Source organism: Oncorhynchus gorbuscha, linkage group LG10 (assembly GCF_021184085.1).
Source record: "Oncorhynchus gorbuscha isolate QuinsamMale2020 ecotype Even-year linkage group LG10, OgorEven_v1.0, whole genome shotgun sequence".
NCBI lineage: Eukaryota > Metazoa > Chordata > Actinopteri > Salmoniformes > Salmonidae > Oncorhynchus > Oncorhynchus gorbuscha.
In genome coordinates, this window is record NC_060182.1 from 67,581,389 (window position 1) to 67,606,231 (window position 24,843).

General features: G+C 42.5%; 2 protein-coding genes across 3 annotated transcripts; both read right to left on the reverse strand.

The window, feature by feature from the left end:
- Positions 1-1,160: 1,160 nt before the first annotated feature.
- On the reverse strand, positions 1,161-11,704 carry LOC124046399 (predicted GPI-anchored protein 23). Its single transcript, XM_046366731.1, has 10 exons — positions 11,112-11,704; positions 5,349-5,527; positions 4,548-4,592; positions 3,967-4,062; positions 3,090-3,134; positions 2,724-2,885; positions 2,425-2,559; positions 2,197-2,349; positions 1,754-1,867; positions 1,161-1,662 (listed from the first exon to the last, which is right to left on the reverse strand). Exons 1-10 carry the CDS (start codon positions 11,204-11,206, stop codon positions 1,508-1,510), a joined length of 1,179 nt encoding a protein of 392 aa, XP_046222687.1. The 5' UTR covers positions 11,207-11,704; the 3' UTR covers positions 1,161-1,507.
- A 3,711-nt stretch (positions 11,705-15,415) lies between these two features.
- Positions 15,416-24,843, reverse strand: LOC124046400 (interferon alpha-inducible protein 27-like protein 2B). 2 transcript variants are annotated; one of them, XM_046366732.1, is made up of 10 exons: positions 24,589-24,843; positions 23,754-24,173; positions 19,584-19,628; positions 19,059-19,154; positions 17,731-17,775; positions 17,365-17,526; positions 17,066-17,200; positions 16,847-16,990; positions 16,381-16,512; positions 15,416-16,289 (listed from the first exon to the last, which is right to left on the reverse strand). In XM_046366732.1, the coding sequence occupies exons 2-10, from the start codon at positions 23,866-23,868 to the stop codon at positions 16,174-16,176; spliced, it is 990 nt and encodes a 329-aa protein (XP_046222688.1). In that variant the 5' UTR covers positions 23,869-24,173; positions 24,589-24,843; the 3' UTR covers positions 15,416-16,173. The 2 variants fall into 2 exon arrangements, with proteins under 2 accessions (XP_046222688.1, XP_046222689.1); XM_046366733.1 differs by lacking the exon at positions 23,754-24,173 and having other exon boundaries at positions 24,589-24,839.

The window sequence follows — 24,843 nt, forward strand, 5'->3', positions numbered from 1 at the left end:
GTAATTAGTGACGATTATTAGGACTCCTTGTTCAACCCGTTGTACACTTTTCTCACCTTCCAATATTTAATGGACTGACCAATTGAATATGTCAACTTTCAGGATGAATCAAACCACCGTATTTTTGATTCACCAATATAATTCTCTAAGTAAAGGCTTTTCAAACCTGTTTTTTTATTCATAAATTCTTTCCGAACCCGAAATAATATACAAGATCAGAGTATTTTTTAATTAGTGCTGAAGTGAGACAAATGTGTGTATTTAAATTACTTTCTTTCATTGATCTCTAAAATTCTGAACATTCTCTCCATATATTCTAGTGAGTCTGTTGAGAAAAATCGACTTGCTTTTCAGCAAATTTAATATATGCCATTTAGCAGACGCTTTTATCCAAAGCGACTTACAGTCATGTGTGCATACATTCTACGTATGGGTGGTCCCGGGGAACGAACCCACTACCCTGGCGTTACAAGCGCCATGCTCTACCAACTGAGCTACAGGAGGACCAATTTAAAGGGATGTCTTTAGAAATAAATGTACTGAAAACTTATTTGAATGAAACTCCACTGGAAAATTTGTTCGCCAGGAAGTATGAGGGTTTGCAGTGGTTGAATTACATTTCTTCAGCATGTGCAAGGGAACCACACCTGCAAAGCACATTACACACCTGTTCTGTGTTTGGTGTGTCAAAGGGCTGGGTATGATGACAACTAAAAAAACATGTTTCCATTATACAATAGACCTCTATTTTGAAAGTATGTTTGTTAATTATTTTGTCACATGCATAATTGTTCCTCTGAGTGGATGTGCATGCATCTGTTTGCAATACATGTTGAGTGGGTATATACCAGTATGTGTTTTGGCAACACCGAAAGGGGGTTTACATATGCACTCATAACACCATTATGAAATCATTCAAATCAAAATCAAATCAAGTGTTATTTGTCACATGCACCAAATACAACAGGTGTGGGTAGACCTTACAGTAAAATGCTTACTTACAAGCCCTTAAAAAAGAAATCTAAGAAGTTTTTAACCAAGAAAAAACAGTGTTGAGAAAATATTTACTGTAAACTCAGACCCTGAGGAAGGCACAGTGATGCCGAAATGTTGGTAAATACCCATTAAATTGCTGGGGGTTTATACATGGAGAGTGCAACTTTATTTTGATAGTTTATTCGTCATTAGTCAGCACCTCCACACAAACTATTACTCTGCACCTGCTCATGTTTTTTTATCGAGAAAATATTTGCTAAAATAAACTCAAAAATCTGAAATAAAAATGATATTTTTAGCTTTATTTTAACTAGGCAAGTCAGTTAAGAACAAATTCTTATTTTCAATGACGGCCTAGGAACAGTGGTTTAACTGCCTGTTCAGGGGCAGAACGACAGATTTGTACCTTGTCAGCTCGGGGGTTTGAACTTGCAACCTTCCAATGAGAAAAATATAAAAATAACAAATAATTTAGGAGCAACAAAAAAAACATTCATAACATCAACAGTTTTTATGTAAAGGGCCCTCTTCTCATCCTCCCTCTTCCCTCTCCTCCCTCCTTTTTAGACGTCCTGATTCTTGAGAACAGCCATCCCGCCGCTCCACCAACTGCTGTTTTAACACGACCCACAGCTGCTGTAGCCTCTCCTGAAAGCCCTGCAGCACCTAGATGAAGACCACACACATCGCTGTTCCACATTCGATATACAAATATCCTTACATTACCAATTAAAATGATAAATGACTCCTCACACACCTTCTGCAGCTGCTGTAGTCGTTCCTGAAAGCTCTCTCTCCTCGACTCCTCCCTTCCCTTCAGACGCTCCAAACTCTGCTGCTCTAACACCTCCCACAGCCTTTGTAGCCTCTCCTGAGGCACATAGAGGAAGACCACACACATTGCTGTTCCACATACGAGATACAAACATCCTCACTGCTCTTATCCCAATTACCTTCAGGCCACGCCCCCTCCCTGCAACTCACCACACCTGATCAAGCCTTTACCTTACCTACTAAAAGTACCTTGTCTTTTAATGTATGCAATAAAGCGACAAATATTTATTGCACTTTGACTACTGCCCCATTGTGGTAGCTTACCTACAAGAACCAGCCTTAGCCTATACAGTCCTTGGCACTAGAGGACAAACATTAATTTGACTTACAAGACCAATTTATCAATGATAAATGAATCTGACAAACCTCCTGCAGCAGCTGCTGTAGCTGCTCCTGTATCTTTTCCTTCCTCCTTTTCAGGTGTCCTTGTCCTTGAGGCCAGCCATCCTGCTGTTCCCCCAACTGCTGCTCCAACACCTCCCGCGGCTGCTGTAGCTGTTGCAGAGAGCCCTGCAGCACCTAGAGAAGACCACACACGTCACTATCCCATATATGAGAAACAAACTTGCTTACATTACACTGCCACTCACACACCTGCCGTAGCTGCTGTAGTAGCTGCTGCTGCTCCTGAGAACCCTGCTCCTGCGGCCACCCATCCCAAGGCTCCACTAATCGCAGCTCCAGCACCTCCCACCGCCGCTGTAGCCGCTCCTGAAAGCCCTGCAGCACCTAGGTTGACCACATACACATCTGTCACTGTCCCACATAAAAGAAATCCAAACAGCAATGATAAACGACATCAAGTCATGTGATTTAGTAATTTATGACATCACAAGAACCACCATTGTCCATCTTTATTTCATTCGAAAGACTGTAGCTTTCTTCGTATTTACCTGCTGACTGTAGAGCAGCAACAAGACCCCCTGCTGCTACCCCACCTCCATTTACCACGGCCGCTGCAGACATCATGCTTGCTGCATATGATCCAGCAGCAATCCCACCAGCAGTGAATCCTATCGCTCCTAGGACAACTGGTGCCATTGCCACTGCCGCAACTATGAAGGCCCAGCAGAAACACTTGAGCAAGCAACCAAAAACATACCTGGCCTCATGTTATAGGAGGTTGACAATAGTACCACTGTCATGTGAATGTTTGGCCTAAACAACAAAACAAAGTAGCAATACTGTACATCTATACAAATTATTTGAAGCTGGTAATTGATCATTTGAATTCATGCTGACTAAATAAATCATCTTACCTGCTCCCACTGTTGCTGTTGCTGCTGCAGCAATTGTACCCGTTCCTAAATGGTAAAGAAAATATTGCTTATTTTATGATAACCTACTTTTATGGCAACTCAACTTGTAATTCACCCAATCCATCACAGTAACCTTGGTTGTTGATTGTAAACTAGGTGCTCACCATTTTGGATTCAAAAGGTTAAAAGGACTTTTACTCAAGAAAAATGTTCTAGCCCGTCAGTCCACCCTTCATATTGTCCCAAAATGTAATTATATACACTGCATACGAAAGCCTCATAGCTGTCCTAATAGAAAGCCTCATAGCTGTCCTAATAGAAAGCCTCATAGCTGTCCTAATAGAAAGCCTCATAGCTGTCCTAATAGAAAGCCTCATAGCTATCCTAATAGAAAGCCTCATAGCTATCCTAATAGAAAGCCTCATAGCTATCCTAATAGAAAGCCTCATAGCTGTCCTAATAGAAAGCCTCATAGCTGTCCTAATAGAAAGACTCATAGCTGTCCTAATAGAAAGACTCATTTACTTCCTGGGAAAACATCTATAATTATGCTTTTTGACACAAAACACATTATCATAGATATTTTCCAGGACTTCTGGTCATGCTGAATACCACTTAAAACCTATGAGTGTCATGGAGGTGGCTTTGGGACTTTAGTGGGTTTTGGCTCAGTGGGGTAATAGTTTCAAAGAACATGGGTGACCCAAAATGGATACACACAGGATACACATCCTTAAGAGCAAAGAAGAAAACGACTAAGTCAATCATCAATTATAAATTCTACTCAATAAGTCATATGATCTAAACAGTATAATCACAAACACTACCATTGGCTTCCTTTATTCCATCATGCCATTAAAGCTTTCTTTGATTTTACCTATTGCGGCACCCCCTGCAGTTGCTCCAGCAGCAACCCCAACAGTAGTCAAACCTGCCACTCCCAGGGCTACTGGTGCCCCCACCACTGCTGCAGCTGTGAAGGCCCAGCAGACAAGAGCATGCAACGAGCAAACAACCAAAAACATACATGGCTCGCTGTTATAGGAGGTTTGACAATGGTAACACTATAATGTGAATGACTTAGGCCTAAATGACAAAAGACAGTCGGAACACAACTGTGAAATTATTTGAAGGTAACACCTAGAAAGGGCTTAACCAATAATGTTCATTTACATTTACATTTAAGTCATTTAGCAGACGCTCTTATCCAGAGCGACTTACAGAGCATAGACTAGAGATTCCTTATCTTATACTGACAATCATTGTGCCATTTATATTGCGTTTCTTATTCTAGCAATTATTGTTCCATTTACATTGTTTGAACTTATGTCTACAATGGATTTTGACCACAGTGTTTTTTTTAATAGCAAAAATCAACAAATATAATACAGATCAATCAGATTAGTGGAGTTATTGGATCAAATATAATATTCATGCTGACTAAATACATTATCTTACTTGCTCCCACAGTTGCTGCTGCTCCTGTAATGATCATCCTTTTTCCTAAATAGAAAAAAAATATTGCTCTTTTATGATATCCTGCTTGTTGACAAAGCAGGTATGTGTTAGCCAGCAAGTCACCTCGTAATTCACCTAATCCACAACAGTAGCCTAACCTATTGTATTTTGTTGAAAGTAAACTAGCTATTCACTATTTGGGATTTGAAAGGTTAAAAGGGTGCATTTTACTCAAAAACCATCCTCTAACCCAAGGGGGGCAAAGTATGTATATTTCGTGGTATCCAATTGGTAGTATTGAGAATTTTCCAGAACATGTGTGGCCATTATACATTTCAGTCCACACAGCTATCCTACATTTGACTACCTTTAAAATATCCATGACACAAAACACATCATCATGGATATTTTCCAGGATTGCTAGTCATACTTAATATCACTTGACAACAGGAAACCTTGGAGTGTCATTGAGTTGGCTTTGTGAGTTTGGTGGGCTTTAGCTCAGTGGGCTAATACCTAAGGGGAATACAGATGACCCAAGATGGATGCAGATATGTGACCTGTATTGCTGTGACCTGGAATCAACACATTATGTTCTGTTATTAAATATATGTTTGTTTTGGTCAATTCTAAACGTGTTTTGTACTTAACACTCTCTGGCCAACTATTAAATGTTTTCATAATTATTTATGAACTTTAAACATTGTGGGTGCATGTTGCTATTTGTACAAATGTTGAATATGGTGCTCCCATTTTGATGATCAGAATTGTGATAGTTTTGGGAAGTTCTGTTCGACTCACTGTTCTGTTTGATTCTTTGTGAATCATCTGGGTCCTGAGGCTCCTGACAGTCCCGAGGCTCCTGACAGTCCCGAGGCTCCTGACAGTCCCGAGGCTCCTGACAGTCCCGAGGCTCCTGACAGTCCCGAGGCTCCTGACAGTCCCGAGGCTCCTGACAGTCCCGAGGCTCCTGAGCATTGCTGAAGTAAACAGTGAGGGCATCAATCATTGCTGCACATGTTTCAGTCATTGTCAGGGTATTTAAGATGCACAGTCCCTCATTGCCAAGGCAAGCGCATAACAATGTTATCTTCTCTTCGTCTGGCAAGCCTATTATGTCTGCCCTGTGTAATGTACAATTCAAAATATTCTATCCAGTCATTCCAAGGCTCCTGCAGCTCTCCGGGTACCGGCAGAGATATGGTCGGTGCACTACACAAAATATTGTGTCCCTTTTACTTTAAGAAAATGTAGGTAACTATTTGCATCAGCTTTTTAAGTAAATTGAACAAGGAGGATATTTTAAGTATAATATGCTTCACTTTTAGTGTATTACAAACTCAAATATATTAAGTGCAAACAACTGGATCTCAAAATTTCCTTTCATCCAACTTAATTTTATCAGGTTCAGTTAGCCTGCTTAAGTCCTTCAAGTCCCAGAACTAATGTTATAAGTTATTTATACTTAATTTAATTAGTTACCAAACTACTATTGTAAGATTAATTTGCTGAATTTTCTCAGTATCGTAATTGATGTTCTATGTTTAATCTACAAATGTAGTAACTTATTGTATTCAGGTTAGTAAAATGTATTTAAATTGGGTTCCTACTACTCAAATATATACTCACAACTATACTTAAAAAGCTGATGTAAATAGTTGCCTCAACATACTTCAATAATAATAATTGACTAAAAATTGTTATTTCTATACAAGGGAATAAGCAAAAAGAAAGTGTTCAACTTCAACATCTTTATTTATAATAAAATAAATGTTATAATTTCTTCAAACTCAAATTGCCCCTTAAACCCTACTCCTTAGGCATTTGTGGAGAGCTCATTATTTTGTCATCTGTAAGCATAACTACACCTTGCCTCCTTAGGTAAAGTTACCTGTACATCCAGATAGCTTGCACCTGACTACAAATCATTTCAGATGTTCACAACTGCATAAGGTTTAGGCGATAGTTTGGAATTAGCACTTTAGACAAAGCACAATATGAACTTTAGCTCAAATACCTCATTCAAACCGTTTTAGATGAATTAAAACATGGTTTTTCAAAACATACATTGCACATATTGTTACAAAATACAGTGGCAAGAAAAAGTATGTGAACCCTTTGGAATTTCCTGGATTTCTGCATCAATTAGTCATAACATTTGTTCTGATCTTCATCCTAGTCACAACAATAGACAAACACAATGTGCTTAAACTAATAACACACACGATTGTGTTTTTCTATATTGAATACATAATTTAAACATTCACAGTGTAGGTTGGAAAAAGTATGTGAACCCCTAGGTTAATGGCTTTTCCAAAAGCTAATTGTAGTCAGGAGTCAGCTAACCTGGAGTCCAATCAATGAGACGAGATAGGAGATGATTGTTAGAGCTGCCCTGCCCTATAAAAAACAGTTACAGAATTTGAGTTTGCTATTCACAAGAAGCATTGCCTGATGTGAACCATGCCTCGAACAAAAGAGATCTCAGAAGACCTAGAGTAAGATTCATTGTTGACTTGCATAAAGCTGGAAAGGGTCTCTAAAAGCCTTGATGTTCATCAGTCCACGGTAAGAGAAATTGCCTATAAATGGAGAAAGTTCAGCACTGTTGCTACTCTCCCTAGGAGTGGCCGTCCCGCAAAGATGACAGCAAGAGCACTGTGCAGAATGCTCATTGAGGTTAAGGTGAATCCTTGAGTGTCAGCTAAAGACTTACAGAAATCTCTGGAAGATGCTAACATCTCTGTTGACGAGACTACGATGACATAAAACACTAAACAAGAAGCAACTGCTGTCCAAAGAAAACATTGCTGCAAGTCTGAAGTTCGCAAAAGAGCACCTGGAGGTTCCACAGCGCTTCTTGCAAAATATTCTGTGGACAGATTAAACTAAAGTTGAGTTGTTCCTGGAGGAAAAAAGGCACAGCACACCAACGTCAAAACCTCATCACAACTGTAAATTATGGTAGAGAGAGCATCATGATTTGGGGCTGCTTTGCTGCCTCAGGGCCTGGACAGCTTGCTATCATCGACGGAAAAATGAATTCCCATGTTCATCAAGACATCTTGCAGGAGAATGTAAGGCTATCTGTCCGCCAACTGAAGCTCAACAGAAGTTGGGTGATGCAACAGGATAATGACCCAAATCATCAGAAGTAAATCAACTACAGACTGGCTTCAACAGAAGAAAATACGCCTTCTGTAGTGGTCCAGTCAGAGTCCTGACCTCAATCCGATTTAAAATGTTGAGGCATGACCTTGCGAGTGGTTCACACCATACACTCTAAGAATGTTGCTGAACTGAAACAGTTTTGTAAAGAGGAATGGTCCAAAACTCCTCCTGGCCGTCGTGCAGGTCTGATCCGCAACTACAGAAACCCTTTGGTTGAGTTGCTGCCAAAGGAGGGTCAACCAGTTATTAAATCCAAGGGTTCACATACTTTCCCCACCCTACACTGTGAATGTTTACACAGTGTGTTCAATAAAGACATGAAAATGTGTAATTGTTTGTGTGTTATTAGTTTAAGCAGACTGTCTATCAAATTTTATGACCAATTTCTGCAGAAATCCAGGGGGGGGATCTTCTGAACAGATAAGGACAAAAGATGATCTGAGAGCCATAATGCTATTGGGAAACCCCTCCCAAAGCATGTGCAGAGTGAGAATGTTCAGACCAATCTTGACTAATCTTTAATGCATATTTCATTGTAGATTAGAATATTAGGTCAAGACGAAAAAATATTTTGATCAATATACATTTTCTACCTACATTGACTATTTTCATTCAGCTGTATGTTGTACCCGAGTGAGCTCAAACAGGGCTGGACATCTTTCTTCTAAGTCTTTCAAAGGAAGGGCCGGAACGACATTTTGGCACTCACAATGTTGTAGTTGTCACATATTTGTACTTCTCTCAGTAGCTCCACTCACTCCCTCTCCAGGGTCTCATCTGTTTCTCCAGCAGGGTGGGGTGGGAGGTAATTTACCTATGCCTTCTTTGTTTAAAAAAAAATATTCCTGTCCTCTGGTGATTTTCTCTTGAGTTCACTTCAAATCAAATTGTATTTGTCATATACACATGGTTAGCAGATGTTAATGCGAGTGTAGCGAAATGCTTGTGCTTCTAGTTCTGACAGTGCAGTAACATACAACAATAATATCTAACAGTAATATCTAACAACTCCCCAACAACTCCCTAATACACACAAATCTAAAGGGGTGAATGAGAATATGCACATGTAAGTATATGGATGAGCAATGGCGAAGGTGCAATAGATGGTATAAAATACAGTATATACATGTGATATGGGTAATGTATTATTTAGCATTATTTAGAGTGCATTGTATAAAGTGACTAGTGATCCATTTACTAAAGTGTCCAGTGATTGGGTCTCAATGTAGGCAGCAGCCTCTCTGAGTTTATGATTTCTGTTTAGCAGTCTGATGGCCTTGAGATAGAAGCTGTTTTTCAGCCTCTCGGCCCCAGATTTGACGGACCTGTACTGACCTCGCCTTCTGGTGTGAACGGTGTGAACAGGCAGTTGCTCGGGTGGTTGATGTCCTTGATGATATTTTGCCCTTCCTGTGACATCGGGTGCTGTAATGGTCATGCTGTTTCCTGAAGTCCACGATAATCTCCCTTGTTTTGTTGACGTTGAGTGAGAGGTTGTTTTCCTGACACCACACTCTGAGTGCCCACACCTCCTCCCTGTAGGCTGTCTCGTCGTTGTTTGTAATCAAGCCCACTACCGTTGTGTTGTCTGCAAACATGATGACTAAGTTGGAGGTGTGCATGGCCACGCAGTCATGGGTGAACAGGGTGTACAGGAGAGGGCTGAGCATGCATCCTTGTGGGGACCCAGTGTTGAGGGTCAGCGAATTGGAGATGCTGTTTCCTACCTTCACCAACTGGGGGCAGCCCGTCAAAGTCCAGGACCCAATTGTACAGGGTGGGGTTGAGACCCAGGTCCTCCAGCTTGATGATGAGCTTGGAGGGTACTATGGTGTTGAATGCTGAGCTGTAGTCAATGAACAGCATTCTTACATAGGTATTTATTTTGTCCAGATGGGATAGGGCAGTGTGGTGGCGATTGCATCGTCTGTGGACCTGTTGGGGCGGTATGTAAACTGAAGTGGGTCTAGGGTGGCCGGTAAGGTGGAGGTGATATGATCCTTGACTAGTCTCTCAAAGCACTTTATGATGACAGAAGTGAGTGCTATGGGGCGGTAGTCATTTAGTTCAATTGTCTTTTCCTTTTGGGTACAGGAACAATGGTAGCCATCTTGAAGCATGTGGGGACAACAGACTGGGATAGGGAGCGACTGAATATGTCCGTAAACACACCAGCCAGCTGGTCTGCGCATGCTTTGAGGACGCGGCTAGGAATGTCGTCTGGGCCAGCAGCCTTGCGAGGGTTACCACGTTTAAATCTTTTACTCATGTCAGCCAAGGAGAAGGAGGGGGGGGGGCACAGTCCTTGTTAGTGGGCTGCGACGGTGGTACTGTATTATCCTCAAAGTGGGCAACGGTGTTTGTCTGGAAGTGTGACGTTGGTGTCCGTGACATGGCTGGATTTCATTTTGTAGTCTGTGATTTCATGTAGACCCTGCCACATACGTCTCGTGTCTGAGCTGTTGAATTGTGACTCCACATTGTCCCTATACTGGCATTTCGCTTTTTTGATTCCCTTACGGAGGGAATAGTTACACTGTTTATATTCAGACATATTCCCAGACCTCTTTCCATGGTTAAATGCGGTGGGTCGCGCTTTCAGTTTTGTGCGAATGCCGCCATCCATCCACGGTTTCTGGTTAGTGTTAGGGTTGCGTCAATTCGAATCTGGTATCAGGATAAATATGACATTGAGTCACCGATTGTATACTATGTCTTTTTTATTAGCTAAGCATTAAGTGGTACATGCAATTTTCATATACACGGGCTCTCTGTCCCACCTCGCAGGGCAAACAGAGAACTGACTTGTTCCTGACAAAGATATTATAATATACTCTTGACAGAAGTAGTTCCTGCTTCCGAGCCGGCCTGTCAGAGTAGAGACTGGGCATGGTTTAAACTCACTCAGCCTTATCGTTGATTGTTGGCGCACAGGCTGGTCTCAGCCTCCTAAGCGCTTCAGTGGTCAGTCGTTGTAGTTGTGTAGAATATCTATGCGCTCACACACTCAATACAGTTATCTCACACCTGGCTCCTGTTATCTAACAAAAGACCGTTTGTTCCCACAACACTACGTTCTGAATGTGCCCTCACAACTCATTACACAGTGCCTGTCTTCATGTTATTCTGTATTTTTCCATCACGAGAAAGGCCCATGGCTCTGAAACTGTTAACAATGTCTCAAGTCAGCTGTGTTGCATAACACATATACCCACACAAGCCAACAGCAAATAATATTCCATCACATATGACATGGTAAGGGCTATAGTGTATAACACAGAACCTCACATTAGGGTTGCTTTTAATAGTCAACATGGTTGATTCAAATAACCAACTCATCATCAATCTTTCATTATTTGAATCAGATGTGTAGTGCTATTGGCAAATACTCACATCAAAAATGGTGGTGTCCGTGGCACACACTCGATGAACAGTTGAGGAAGGGGCCGACATGCGCGCAATCTCATTGGTCCATGTACAGCCCACATAGGTTACGATAATGATAAGCCTTACACGGTTTACAAACCTGTGATAATGTTAACCATCAAGCTTACAACAAGCACCAAGCCTTCTATAATGTGTTTTATACTTTCACTTTCGAGCTTCAGGAACGAGATCTCCGCCCAGTTTCCATTTCAGGGAAATGAGTGTAGGTTTACAGCCAGAGTCGCATATGTGAAGCGAGAGACACAACTCTGCACTTTGTCCTGGGTGAAATGAGACGCAATGCAGACAACGCGGTTAGTGTAGTTTTTTGACTGGAAGGCAATGGGATTGTGTCGCATTTGGTCAAGAAAAACATGTATTGTTCATTGATAACGTTGGACATAACTAAGAGACCTCAGTGTCGTACTTGCGAACATAAGCAACAATTTAGTTAAATGGATTCTCCAGTTAAAAATGCATATCAGCCAATGAAAAGCGTCGATTTACTTGCATGTGGCAGAAAGCTAAATTGTAGTTGGCTGAGTTCAATACTTTTGTACGTTCTGGGACATTCAATTGATAGGAAACAGTGCTGTACTGAACGACTGGAAAACGGGGAGAGGTTGGATTATGTATGGAGCCAGATAGCTGCCAAAAGGTTGAACGTATGTATCGTTAGGATCGTAAGAAAACCCATACTTAAATTGTTAGGATTGTAAGAATAGCCATGTGTGAAACATGAAACATAAACATTAAATTTAATCTGTGAACATACAATTACGGACTAACATTTAAGGCTTGAGTAAATCTTGTGTTGCAATTCTGATGTACCTTTAAGAGTTTTGGCAGTTTTATCTCCCCCCCAGAAAACGTACCCCAAACATCCTGTGAGGAGTGCTACGCAAACAAGCATAACACAGTATAAAAAACGGAAGTCAGGGAAACCAAAAGAGGTATCCTGCACATTTTCTAGTCTAGTCTTCATCCTTTAATACTCCTCAGTTGAGTTTACTTCACAGTTAGGTCGCTAATGTAATGGATTTTCCAGTGCAAGTCAAGATAGCACTAGCTGTATTACGCTGACAAGAGTGAAGTTGCAGTCCGCTAGGTGTCTCTACAGCATGGGCATGTAACTGGGTGACGTGGACATCCCCATGCATGCACCTTCTCAAAATACGACTAATTCAATATTGCACCATAGACATTTATTTCATCACTCAAAATCTTGCCAAAGCATATTCTGTTTGAGGGGTTAATATGAATGTAAAATGATTTGACATGATTTATATGAATCATAGCACCCTTACCTGCTGATCAATAAATTACATCTCCGTAATTTAGCATGGGTAGGATGTTCATCTGAATCAGGTTTAGTTTGGCAGCTGGGGTGAAAGAGGAGCGATTACGATAGAGAAAATCGGATAAATAGCATGCCCAATTTCAACTTTTTTTGTTTACTGTTGTGCTATCATCAGATAATAGCTTCTTATGCTTTCGCCGAAAAGCCTTTTAAAAATCCGACATGTTGGCTGGATTCACAACGAGTGTAGATTTAATTTAGTATCTTACATGTGTGATTTAGTGAAAGTTTGATTTTTATATAATTTGCCGCGGTGCATTTCCCTGGCTTTTGGCCAAGTGGGTGAGCAGGAAGGTTTATTCTCCAGGTCTTTAACCATTTTCCAGAACTTCTTGGGGTTAGACCCACAGAGAGAGAACTGCTCCTTAAAGTAACTAACTTCTCCGTAATTTAGCATGGGTAGGATGTTCATCTGAATCAGGTTTAGTTTGGCAGCTGGGGTGAAAGAGGAGCGATTACGATAGAGAAAATCGGAAGTCTAGATTTTAACCTGCAGCTTTGATATGTGTTGTGGGAAGGACAGTGTACCGTCTAGCCATACTCCCAAGTACTTGTATGAGCTTGTATCAAGCTCTAAACCCTCAGAGCAGGTAATCACACCGGTGGGGAGAGGGGCATTTTTCTTACCAAACCACATGACCTTTGTTTTGGAGGTGTTCAGAACAAGGTTAAGGGCAGAGAAAGATTGTTGGACACTAATAAAGCTTTGTTGTAAAGCATTTAACACAAAATCCGGGGATGGGCCAGCTTAGTATAAGACATCGGCATATAAATAGATGAGAGAGCTATTTTGTTGGTGTAAATTGAGAAGAGCGTGGGGCCTAAGATCGAGCCTTGGGGTACTCCCTTGGTGACAGGCAGTGGCTTAGACAGCAGATGTTCTGACTTTATACATTGCACTCTTTGAGAGAGGTAGTTAGCAAACCAGGCCAAAGACTCCTCAGATACACCAATACTCCTTAGCCGGCCCACAAGAATGGAATGGTCTACCATATCAAAAGCTTTGGCCAAGTCAATAAAAGTAGCAGCACAGCATTGCGTAGAATCAAGGGCAATAGTGATATAATTTAGGACCTTTAAGGTTGCGGTGACACATCCATAACCAGAACGGAAACCAGATTGCATACCAGAGAGAATACTGTAGACTTCAAGAGAGCCAGCCAGTAGATTATTGACAAGTTTTTCCCACACTTTTGATAAACAGGGCAAAATAGAAATTGGCCTGTAACAGTTAGGATCAGCTTGATCTCCACCTTTAAATAAAGGATGCACCGTGGTTGCCTTCCAAGCAATGGGAACCTCTCCAGAGAGGAGAGACAGGTTAAAAAGGTCAGAGACGGGCTTGGAGATAATAGGGGCTCTCACCTTAACTTCTTAAGGTATAGGGGGCAACATTTTCACTTTTGGATAAATAGCATGCCCAATTTCAACTTTTTTTGTTTACTGTTGTGCTATCATCAGATAATAGCTTCTTATGCTTTCGCCGAAAAGCCTTTTAAAAATCCGACATGTTGGCTGGATTCACAACGAGTGTAGATTTAATTTAGTATCTTACATGTGTGATTTAGTGAAAGTTTGATTTTTATATAATTTGCCGCGGTGCATTTCCCTGGCTTTTGGCCAAGTGGGTGAGCAGGAAGGTTTATTCTCCAGGTCTTTAACCATTTTCCAGAACTTCTTGGGGTTAGACCCACAGAGAGAGAACTGCTCCTTAAAGTAACTAACTTCTGCCTTCCGGATAGCCGGAGTGCACTTATTTCTCATTTGCCTGAACGAGAGTTAGTCAGCCTGAGTATGTGTATGCTGAGCCTTTCGCCAAATGGAATTCTTGAGGTGAAGTAACTTTGACAGATCACAGTTCAACCAGGGTCTGAACCTGTTTTTAATTCTCATTTTCTTTATGGGGGTGTGTTTTTTGACAATATCACTGAAAATATTAAAAAAGAAGTTCCAAGCGTCTCATACAGAGGGGATCAAGCTGATTCTATACCAAGTTACAGAGGCTAGTTCATGAAGGAAGGCTTGCTCAGTAAAGTTTTTTAGCAAACGTCTATGACAAATCAGGACAGGTCGTTTCACTGTGCAGCCATTACAAACAAAGGCTGTAAAACAGTGATCACTCAGGTCATTACAGAAAACACCAGACTGATACCTATCAGGATTATTTGTGAGGATAACATCAAGGAGAGTAGCCTTTTGTGTGTCATACCTTGTTGGATTGGTAATAAACTGAGAAAGATTTAGGGAGTCCCATTGCTTTAGGACTTGGTCAGGTGGTTTAAGTATGTCCCAGTTTAGGTCATCTAGCTTGACAAATTCAGACTTAATGTAAGGGACCAGGAGAGAGCTTAGGGCAGGTAGGGTACAGGCCGGTGCTGATGGAGGACAATAACACCCAGCAACAGTCAACAAAGAGCTATTTGAAAGTTTAATGCTTTAAACCAGCAAATCAAATTGTTTGGGGACAGACTTGGTGGAGACAACCGAGCACTGATGATGTTCCTTGGTAAAGATTGCCACTCCACCACCACCTTGGGAAGATCTGTCTTGCCAAAAAACGTTATAAACTAAAAGGTTAATATCAGTGTTCAACATACTCTTTCTTAACCACGTCTCAGTAATGAACAACACATCTGGATTGGAGCTGTGAACCCACACTTTCAATTGATCATTTTTAGGTAATAATTTGAGTAAAGCCAGAAGATGCCCTTCTGAAGGCATGCAATCATATATACTCAAATGTAGGCCTATTTGACTACTAGCCAAATAAAGTGCAGAGCATGCATGATGCGTGCAACTCATCAACCTATTTTAACATTTAATTCATCCTTCATTCAGTTCAGTCAGTCAGTATGTCATCCATTCTGTCATTTGTCTGAGTTGCAATAGGAACTAAATCAAAAGAGAATAGAACAGTCTTAACCTTTTGTTTATTGAAATCCAAGTGTGTATTCAAAATCATCTAAATTCTCCAAAGTTCTTAAGCCTATTACTTGAATAATTCAATGTTTAATTTAGGCCTATCCAAATAAACAAATAGGCCTTCAACTTGTAGGCATTGCAATTTAGGCTATCATTTTTAGTACTGGTGTCTTGCGGAATCCTAATGATACCTACAGTATGTTCAACCATTTGGCAGCTATCTGGTATGGAGACAGATACAGTAGCTGCCAAAAGCTTGAACGTATGTATCGTTACGATCATAGGACTATATGGCTGCATGCTTATGCCAGACTTAGCCTACATTTAACCTCTCCCTTGTTCATTTCAAAGTCCATATGTTCATGACCTGATTCATACAAAACATGTCAAATTATTTTAAATTCATATTAATCCCTAAAACAGAATATGCTTTGTGCAGGGGGGCTGCCTAAATCAACATCCACGTCTTCCGCGTCCGGGGAACTGGGTTAACTACCTTTCTCACGGGCAGAACGACTTCTTTTTACCTTGTCAGCTTGGGGATTCGTTCCAGCAACCGCTCGGTTACTGGCCCAACGCTCTAACCACATGTTGAGTGGATATATATGTATGTTTGGCAACACCAAAGGGGGTATACACATGCACTCATAACACCATTATGAAATCATTCAAAACACTTTCATGAATGTTGCAGTATCAATATGTTATTTTTTCTTCCGGGATCTCTTCTCTTCCTCTCTTCCCTCTTTACTCTCCTCCCTCCTTTTTAGACGTCAGCCAGAACAGCCATTCTGCCGCTCCACCAACTGCTGCTCTAACACCTCCCACAGCCTCTGTAGCCTCTCCTGAAAGCCCTGCAGCACCTAGATGAAGACCACACAAATCGATGTTCCACATACAAGACACAAATATCCTTACATTACCAGTTAAAATGATAAATGACTCCCCACACACCTTCTGCAGCTGCTGTAGTCGTTCCTGAAAGCTCTCTCTCCTCGACTCCTCCCTTCCCTTCAGACGCTCCAACAACTGCTGCTCTAACACCTCCCACAGCCTCTGTAGACTCTCCTGAAAGCCCTGCAGCACCTAGAGGAAGACCACACACATTGCTGTCCCACATACGATACAAACATACTTACTGTTGTGAAGGATCATGGCTCTTATCCCAATTACCTTCAGGCCACGCCCCCTCCCTGCAACTCACCACACCTGATCAAGCATTTACCTTACCTACCAAAAGTACCTTGTCCTTTCATGTATGCAATAAAGTGACAACTACTGCTTGCACTTTGACTACTGCCCCATAGTGGTAGCTTACCTACAAGAACCAACCTTAGCCTATACAGTCCTTGGCACTAGAGGACAAACATTAATTTGACTTACAAGACCAATTAATCAATGATAAATGAATCTGACAAACCTCCTGCTGTAGCTGCTCCTGTATCTTTTCCTTCCTCCTTTTCAGGTGTCCAAGTCCTTGAAGCCAGCCATCCTGCTGTTCCCCCAACTGCTGCTCCAACACCTCCCGCGGCTGCTGTAGCCGTTGCAGAGAGCCCTACAGCACCTAGAGAAGACCACACACGTCACTATCCCATATATGAGAAACAAACTTGCTTACATTACACTGCCACTCACACACCTGCCGTAGCTGCTGTAGTAGCTGCTGCTGCTCCTGAGAACCCTGCTCCTGCGGCCACCCATCCCAAGGCTCCACTAATCGCAGCTCCAGCACCTCCCACCGCCGCTGTAGCCGCTCCTGAAAGCCCTGCAGCACCTAGGTTGACCACATACACATCTGTCACTGTCCCACATAAAAAGAAATCCAAACAGCAATGATAAACGACATCAAGTCATGTGATTTAGTAATTTATGACATCACAAACACCAACATTGGCTATCTTTATTTCATCGAAAGATTGTAGGATTCTTCGTATTTACCTGCCGTCTGTAGAGCAGCAACAAGACCTCCTGCTGCTACCCCACCTCCATTTACCACGGCCGCTGCAGACATCATGCTTGCTGCATATGATCCAGCAGCAATCCCACCAGCAGTGAATCCTATCGCTCCTAGGACAACTGGTGCCATTGCCACTGCCGCAACTATGAAGGCCCAGCAGAAACACTTGAGCAAGCAACCAGAAACATACCTGGCCTCATGTTATAGGAGGTTGACAATAGTACCACTGTCATGTGAATGTTTGGCCTAAACAACAAAACAAAGTAGCAATACTGTACATCTATACAAATTATTTGAAGCTGGTAATTGATCATTTGAATTCATGCTGACTAAATAAATAATCTTACCTGCTCCCACTGTTGCTGTTGCTGCTGCAGCAATTGTACCTGTTCCTGAATGGTAAAGAAAATATTGCTTATTTTAAGATAACTTCCTTTTATGGCAACTCAACTTGTAATTCACCCAATCCATCAGAGAAACCTTGGTTGTTGATTGTAAAACTAGGTACCCACCATTTTGGATTCAAAAGGTTGAAGGGCTTTATGCTGTAATTGTTTGTTTGTCAGGGGGCTTTGATCAGTCTGTTACAGTTTATCTGGAGTATTTATCCTGTCTTATCCCGGTGTCCTGTGTGATTTTAAGTATGCTCCCTCTAACTCTTTTTCTTCTCTCTGAGGACCTGAGCCCTAGGACCATGCCTCAGGACTACCTGCCCTGATGATTCCTTGCTGTCCCCAGTCCACCTGCTGCTTCTCTTTTCAATTGTTCTGCCTGCGGCAATGGAACCCTGACCTGCTCACCGGAAGGGCTACCTTGTCCCAGACCTGCTGTTTTTAACTCTCTCTCTCTACTTCTGAATGATCAGCTATGAAAAGCCAACTGACATTTACTCCTGAGGTGCCGACCTGTTGCACCCTCCACAACCACTGTGATTATTATTATTTGCCCCTGCTGATCATCTATGAACATTTGAACATCTTGGCCATGTACTGTTATAATCTCCACCTGGCACAGCCAGAAGAGGACTGGCCACCCCTCAGAGCCTGGTTCCTCTAGGTTTCTTCCTAGGTTCCTGCCTTTCTAGGGAGTTTTTCCTAGCCACCGTGCTTCTAAATTGGCATTGCTTGCAGTTTGGGGTTTTAGGCTGGGTTTCTGTATTGCACTATGTGACATCGGCTGATGTAAAAAGGGCTTTATAAATCAATTTGATTGAAAAATAAATGTGATTTAAAAAAAGAAAAGTGTTCTAGCCCGTCAGCCCACCCTTCATATAGTCCCAAAATATAATTATATACACTGCATATGAAAGCCTCATAGTTGTCCTAATAGAAATACTATATTTACTTCCTGGGAAAAATCTACGATTATGCTTTTTGATGCATCATCATAGATATGTTGAAGGACTTCTGGTCATGCGGAATACCACTTAAACCTATGAATGTCATGGAGGTGGCTTTGTGACTTTAGGCTTCAGCTCAGTGAGCTAAAGAACATAGGTGACCCAAAATGGATACACACAGGATACACATCCTTAAGAGCAAAGAAGAAAATGACTAAGTCAATCATCAATGATAAATTCTACTCAATAAGTCATATGATCTAAACAGTATAATCACAAACACTACTATTGGCTTCCTTTATTCCATTATGCCATTAAAGCTTTCTTTGATTTTACCTATTGCGGCGCCCCCTGCAGTTGCTCCAGCAGCAACCCCAACAGTAGTCAAACCTGCCACTCCCAGGGCTACTGGTGCCCCCACCACTGCTGCAGCTGTGAAGGCCCAGCAGACAAGAGCATGCAACGAGCAAACAACCAAAAACATACATGGCTCGCTGTTATAGGAGGTTTGACAATGGTATCACTATAATGTGAATGACTTAGGCCTAAATGACAAAAGAAAGTAGGAACACAACTGTGAAATTATTTGAAGGTAACACCTAGAAAGGGCTTAACCAATAATGTTCAGAGCATAGACTAGAGATTCCTTTTCTTATACTGACAATTATTGTGCCATTTATATTGTGTTTCTTTTTTTCTGGCAATTATTGTTCCATTTACATTGTTTGAACTTATCAAAAGTATGTTTACAATGTTTTTTTTGCAAAAATCAACTAATATAATACAGATCAATCATATATAAGTGGAGTTATTGGATCAAATAGAAATACTAAAATAGAAAGACTAAATAGATTATCTTACCTGCACCCATTGTTGCTGCTGCTCCTGTAATGATCATCCTTTTTCCTAATTAGAAAATAAAATATTGCTCTTTTATGATATCCTGCTTGTTGATAAAGATACTATAATGTGTTAGCCAGTAAGTCAACTTGTTATTCACAACAGTAACCTGTAATTTGTTGATAGTGTCACTAGTTTCTTTATTTCTATGTTTTCTGTTTCTATGATTTGGCCGGCTATGGTTCTCAATCAGGGACAGCTGTCTATCGTTGTCTCTGATTGGAAATCATACTTAGGCAGCCTGTTTTTCCACCTTAGTTGTGGGTAGTTTACTTTGTTAGTGGCCCGTATAGCCCTAGTAAGCTTCACAGTCGTTTTTGGTGTTTCTTGTTTTGTTGGCGACATTCTCAATAAAGGAAAATGTACGCTCACCACGCTGCACCTTGGTCCGGTCATTTCCCTGATGACGTTCGTGACATAACTGCCCACCACAAATGGAATAAGCGGCGTGGCCGAGAGGAGCAGCGTTTTCTGGAGGAATGGACATGGGAGGACATCCTGAATGGGAAAGGATCCTGGACGTGGGAGGAGATCCTGGCGGGAAAGGATCGCCTGCCGTGGGAGCAGGTGGAAGCAGCGAGGAAGGCGGAGGCAGCGAGTAAAAGGGCCCAGGATTACACAGGGTCACGTCTGGCACGAAACACCGGGAGGCCACTCCCCCCCCCCCCCAATGTTTTGGGGGGGACACACGAGGAGATTGGCTGAGTCAGGTTGGAGACCTGAGCCAACTCCTTGTGCTTACTGTAGGGAGCGTGGTACTGGTCAGGCACCGTGTTATGGGGTGGAGCGCACGGTGTCTCCAATGCGCATTCACAGCCCGGTGCGCTACATTCCAGCTCCCCGCAATGGATGGGCTAGAGTGGGCATCTAGCCAGGATGGATGGTGCCGGCTCAGCGCGCCTGGCCTCCAGTACATCTCTTCGGCCCAGTATATCCTGCGCCGGCTCTGTGCGCTGTGTCTCCGGTGCGTCTGCACAGCCCAGTGTGTCCTGTGCCAGTGCCCCGCATTTGCCGAGCGAAGGTGAGCATCCAGCCAGGATGTGTTGTGCAGGCTCTCGAGACCTCCAGTGCGCCTCCACCGCCCAGTGTATCCGGTGCCTACTCCAAGAACCAAGCCTCCAGTATGTCTCCCCAGCCTGGTGAGTCCTGTGCCTGCTCGCAAACCAGGCCTCCTGTATGTCTCCCCAGCATGGTAAGCCCTGTGGCAGCTCCACACACCAGGCTGCCTATACGTCTCCTCACTCCAGTGATGATCCATGGCACGAAGCCTCCAGTGATGATCCATGGCACGAAGCCTCCAGTGATGATCCATGGCACGAAGCCTCCAGTGATGATCCATGGCACGAAGCCTCCAGTGATGATCCATGGCACGAAGCCTCCAGTGATGATTCATGGCACGAAGCCTCCAGTGATGATTCATGGCACGAAGCCTCCAGTGATGATCCATGGCACAAAGCCTCCAGTGATGATCCATGGCACAAAGCCTCCAGTGATGATTCATGGCACAAAGCCTCCAGTGATGATTCATGGCACAAAGCCTCCAGTGATGATTCATGGCACAAAGCCTCCAGTGATGATCCATGGCACAAAGCCTCCAGTGATGATCCATGGCACAAAGCCTCCAGTGATGATCCATGGCACAAAGCCTCCAGTGATGATCCATGGCACAAAGCCTCCAGTGATGATTCATGGCACAAAGCCTCCAGTGATGATTCATGGCACAAAGCCTCCAGTGATGATTCATGGCACAAAGCCTCCAGTGATGATTCATGGCACAAAGCCTCCAGTGATGATTCATGGCACAAAGCCTCCAGTGATGATTCATGGCACAAAGCCTCCAGTGATGATCCATGGCCCGGAGCCTGCAGTGAGGATCCATGGCACGGAGCCTCCAGCATAGATCCGCAGTCCGGAGCCTCCAGCGAGGGTCCCCCGTCCGGGGCCTGCAGCGAGGGTCCCTAGTTCAGAGGCGCCACCAAAGTGGGGGGAGCCGGAGGTGGAGCGGTGTCTGTGTCACCATCGAAGTAGATGCCCACCCGGACCCTCCCCTATAGAGTCAGGTTTTGGTTCTCTATTTTGGTTCTCTATTTTGGTTAGGCCAGGGTGTGACATGGGTGGGCATTCTAGTTCATTTCTTTCTATGTTTTCTGTTTCTATGTTTTAGCCGGGTATGGTTCTCAATCAGGGACAGCTGTCTATTGTTGTCTCTGACTGGGAATCATACTTAGGCAGCCTGTTTTTCCACCTTAGTTGTGGGTAGTTTACTTTGTTAGTGGCCCATATAGCCCTAGTAAGCTTCACGGTCGTGTTTATTCTTGCTTTTTTTGGCAACATTCTGAATAAAAATAAATGTACGCTCACCACGCTGCACCTTGGTCCGGTCATTTCCCTGACGACGATCGTGACAGATAGTAAACTAGCTACTCACTATTTGGGATTTGAAAGGTTAAAAGGGTGCATTTTACTCATAAACCATCTAATCCAAGGGGGGAAAAGTATGGCTCGCAAAACATGTAAATTTTTTCTAGCCCTTTTTTCTCCCCAATTTCGTGGAATACAATTGGAAGTATTGAGAATTTTTCAGAACATGTGTGGCCATTATACATTTCAGGATAGTCAGCAAAACTAGTGCTCTTTGTCATTAGACACCATTAGACATGCACCTGTCTGGGGAGTGGACAAGACTGGTTATTTCTTTAACTGTGTTATGGCCTAATATGTACTGTTGCTATGGTTACACCTCTTTGTTTTTTTCCCAGATCATGGGTGTCCCTTTCAGAGGAGTTGGCAGGATGACATGTCTGCCTATTTCTGTAAAGTGCCAAGGACTGTTGCTGTGGTCCTACATGCAAGCACCTGTCTTAAGGTGACATATTTTTGAACTATAGGTGTGGCTCTACAGTTTCTATGCCCTAATATGAAACCAAACTAAAATTAATAAGGCTAATGGTGGCTAAACGCCAGAGGGGATGAGTCATTAAGAGGAGTTACTATGAGTGTGACTTAAGGAGGAAAAATGTATAAGAAGTATGTACCAAGAGTGAAAATGACTTGATTTCATGAACCAGCTCGGCTTTTATTATGTTGTAAAAAATGTCCATTTGAACTCACAGGCTCCGGTATTTGAGAAATATGATTGACTGAATATTTCCACGACAGTAGTTAGTCTTGTCCCATCGCTGCAACTCCCGGATGGACTCTGGAAAAGTGATCGTGGAGAGCCGTGCGTCCGTCGAAACGCGACCCGCACTGCTTCTTGACACAATGCCTGCTTAACCAGGAGGCCAGCCGCACCAATGTGTCGGAGAAAACACCGTACACCTGGTGACCATGTCAGCGTGCATGCACCCGGCTCGCCACAGGATTGCTGGAGCGCGATGGGACAAGAAAATCTTGGCCTGCCAAACTCTCTCCTAACCCGGATGACGCTGGGACAATTGTGCACCGCCTCATGGGTCTCCCAGTCACGGCCAGCTGTGACACAGCCTGGGATCAAACCCCGGTCTGTAGTGACACCTCAAGAACAGTGATGCAGTGCCTTAGACCGCTGCGCCACTCGGGAAGCCCCCACAAATGGATTTTAACAAACAATTGGTCCCCCCAAAAATGTGGCACCGTTGAATTTCAAAATCCCGATGTGGCCCTCGAGCCAATAAAGTTTGCCCACCCCTCCTCCAGTCCACCCTTCATATATTACCAAGATATCATTACATTGTGCACTAGAGCCTCACAGCTATCCTAATAGAAACCCTACATTTACTACCTGGAAAATATCCATGACACAAAACATATTATTATGGTTATTTTCCAGGATTGCTAGTCATACTTAATAGTACTGAATACCACCTATGAGTGTCATGGAGTTGGCTTTGTGAGTTTGGTGGGCTTTATCTCAGTGAGATAATACTTGGATGGATACAGACATGTTGCTGTGACCTGGATTCAACACATTATGTTCTGTTTTGGTAAATTCCAAAGTGTTTTGTACTTAACACTCCCTGGCCAACTATTAAATGTTTTCATAAGTATTTATGAACTTTAAACATTATGGGTGCATATGTTGCTATTTGTACAAATGTTGAATATGGTGATCAGAATTGTGATAGTTTTGGGAAGTTCTGTTTGACTCACTGTTCTGTTTGATTCTTTGTGAATCATCCAGGTCCTGAGGCTCCTGACAGTCCTGAGGCTCCTGACAGTCCTGAGGCTCCTGAGCAGTCCTGAGGCTCCTGAGCATTGAGGGCATCAATCATTGCTGCATATGTTTCAATTGTTGTCAAAGTATTTAAGATGCGCAGTCCCTCCTTCCCAAGGTAAATGTTTAACAGTGCTATCTTCTCTTCCTCTGGCGAGCCTCTTATGTACAACTCAAAATATACTATCCAGTCATTCCAAGGCTCCTACGGCTCACCGGGTACCAGCAGAAATTTGGTGGGTGGAGACAAGTTTATTTCTGGTGCCATCTTTGTTTGCTTTGGGTTTAACTGCTTTGGGCTTCAGTCAAATTCTCAGTCAGGGTTGGTGGAACTTCGGGTGAAATTTAGATGCAAACTGCAAACCGTGGGAGAAAAGTTACAGCATTTGACTCTCTCATTACACACACATTTCAAAAGGCGGGGCAAAGTGCACTTTATAACTCTATAGAGTTAAAGGAAAGTACTGTATTTGGAACATTATTGTGCCACAATTCAAATGTAAAATGATGACAACAAATCTTGAATGCGAAACACATCTAATAACAAAAGGTCACATGAAACGTTGAAACAACGCGTCTACTGTAAAAGCAAATCACTACGCATCGAAAAACGAATGCCCACATCGGATCTTGAAACATCTATAACAGATGATGTAGTTGAATATTGAAAGCACCCCCCTAAATTACAAATGACTAACTTTAATATTGAAAACACTAAGTAAACACACGTAAGCTCCAAATGATAAGTCTTTTTGCACACACATACATTACCTTAAGTCAGTGGTATTCAAACTTTTTCTGTTTTTTAATTTGTCGTCACCCCTTTGAGAAAGTTATAATAATAGTCTGTACTCAACATTCTTTTGCCGACCACCCTACATGCGTGCCATCCGATTGGTCGAGGTAACAGCACACATAGGTTATAATGATGATAGTAATTTTACAAACGTGATAATGTTAACCTTCCAGCTACAAGCAGCATCACGCATTCTAAATGGTTTTCTCAGTTTCACTTTCCAGCTTCAG

Excerpts from the sequence above, each read along its gene's own strand:
- LOC124046399 (XM_046366731.1), bottom strand. The coding sequence starts at position 11,206 with ATGTGGGCTGTACATGGACCAATGAGATTGCGCGCATGTCGGCCCCTT. Across the intron at positions 4,063-4,547 it reads AGCAGCAACTGTGGGAGCAA|CTGCAGCAGTGGTGGGGGCA; the intron begins GTAAGATAATGT and ends GGGCCTTCACAG. Across the intron at positions 1,868-2,196 it reads TACAGCAGCTGCTGCAGGAG|GAGAGGCTACAAAGGCTGTG; the intron begins GTTTGTCAGATT and ends TATGTGCCTCAG.
- LOC124046400 (XM_046366732.1), bottom strand. The coding sequence starts at position 23,868 with ATGCCCTCAATGCTCAGGAGCCTCAGGACTGCTCAGGAGCCTCAGGAC. Across the intron at positions 17,776-19,058 it reads TGCAGGGGGCGCCGCAATAG|GAACAGGTACAATTGCTGCA; the intron begins GTAAAATCAAAG and ends TTTACCATTCAG. Across the intron at positions 16,991-17,065 it reads TACTACAGCAGCTACGGCAG|GTGCTGTAGGGCTCTCTGCA; the intron begins GTGTGTGAGTGG and ends GGTCTTCTCTAG.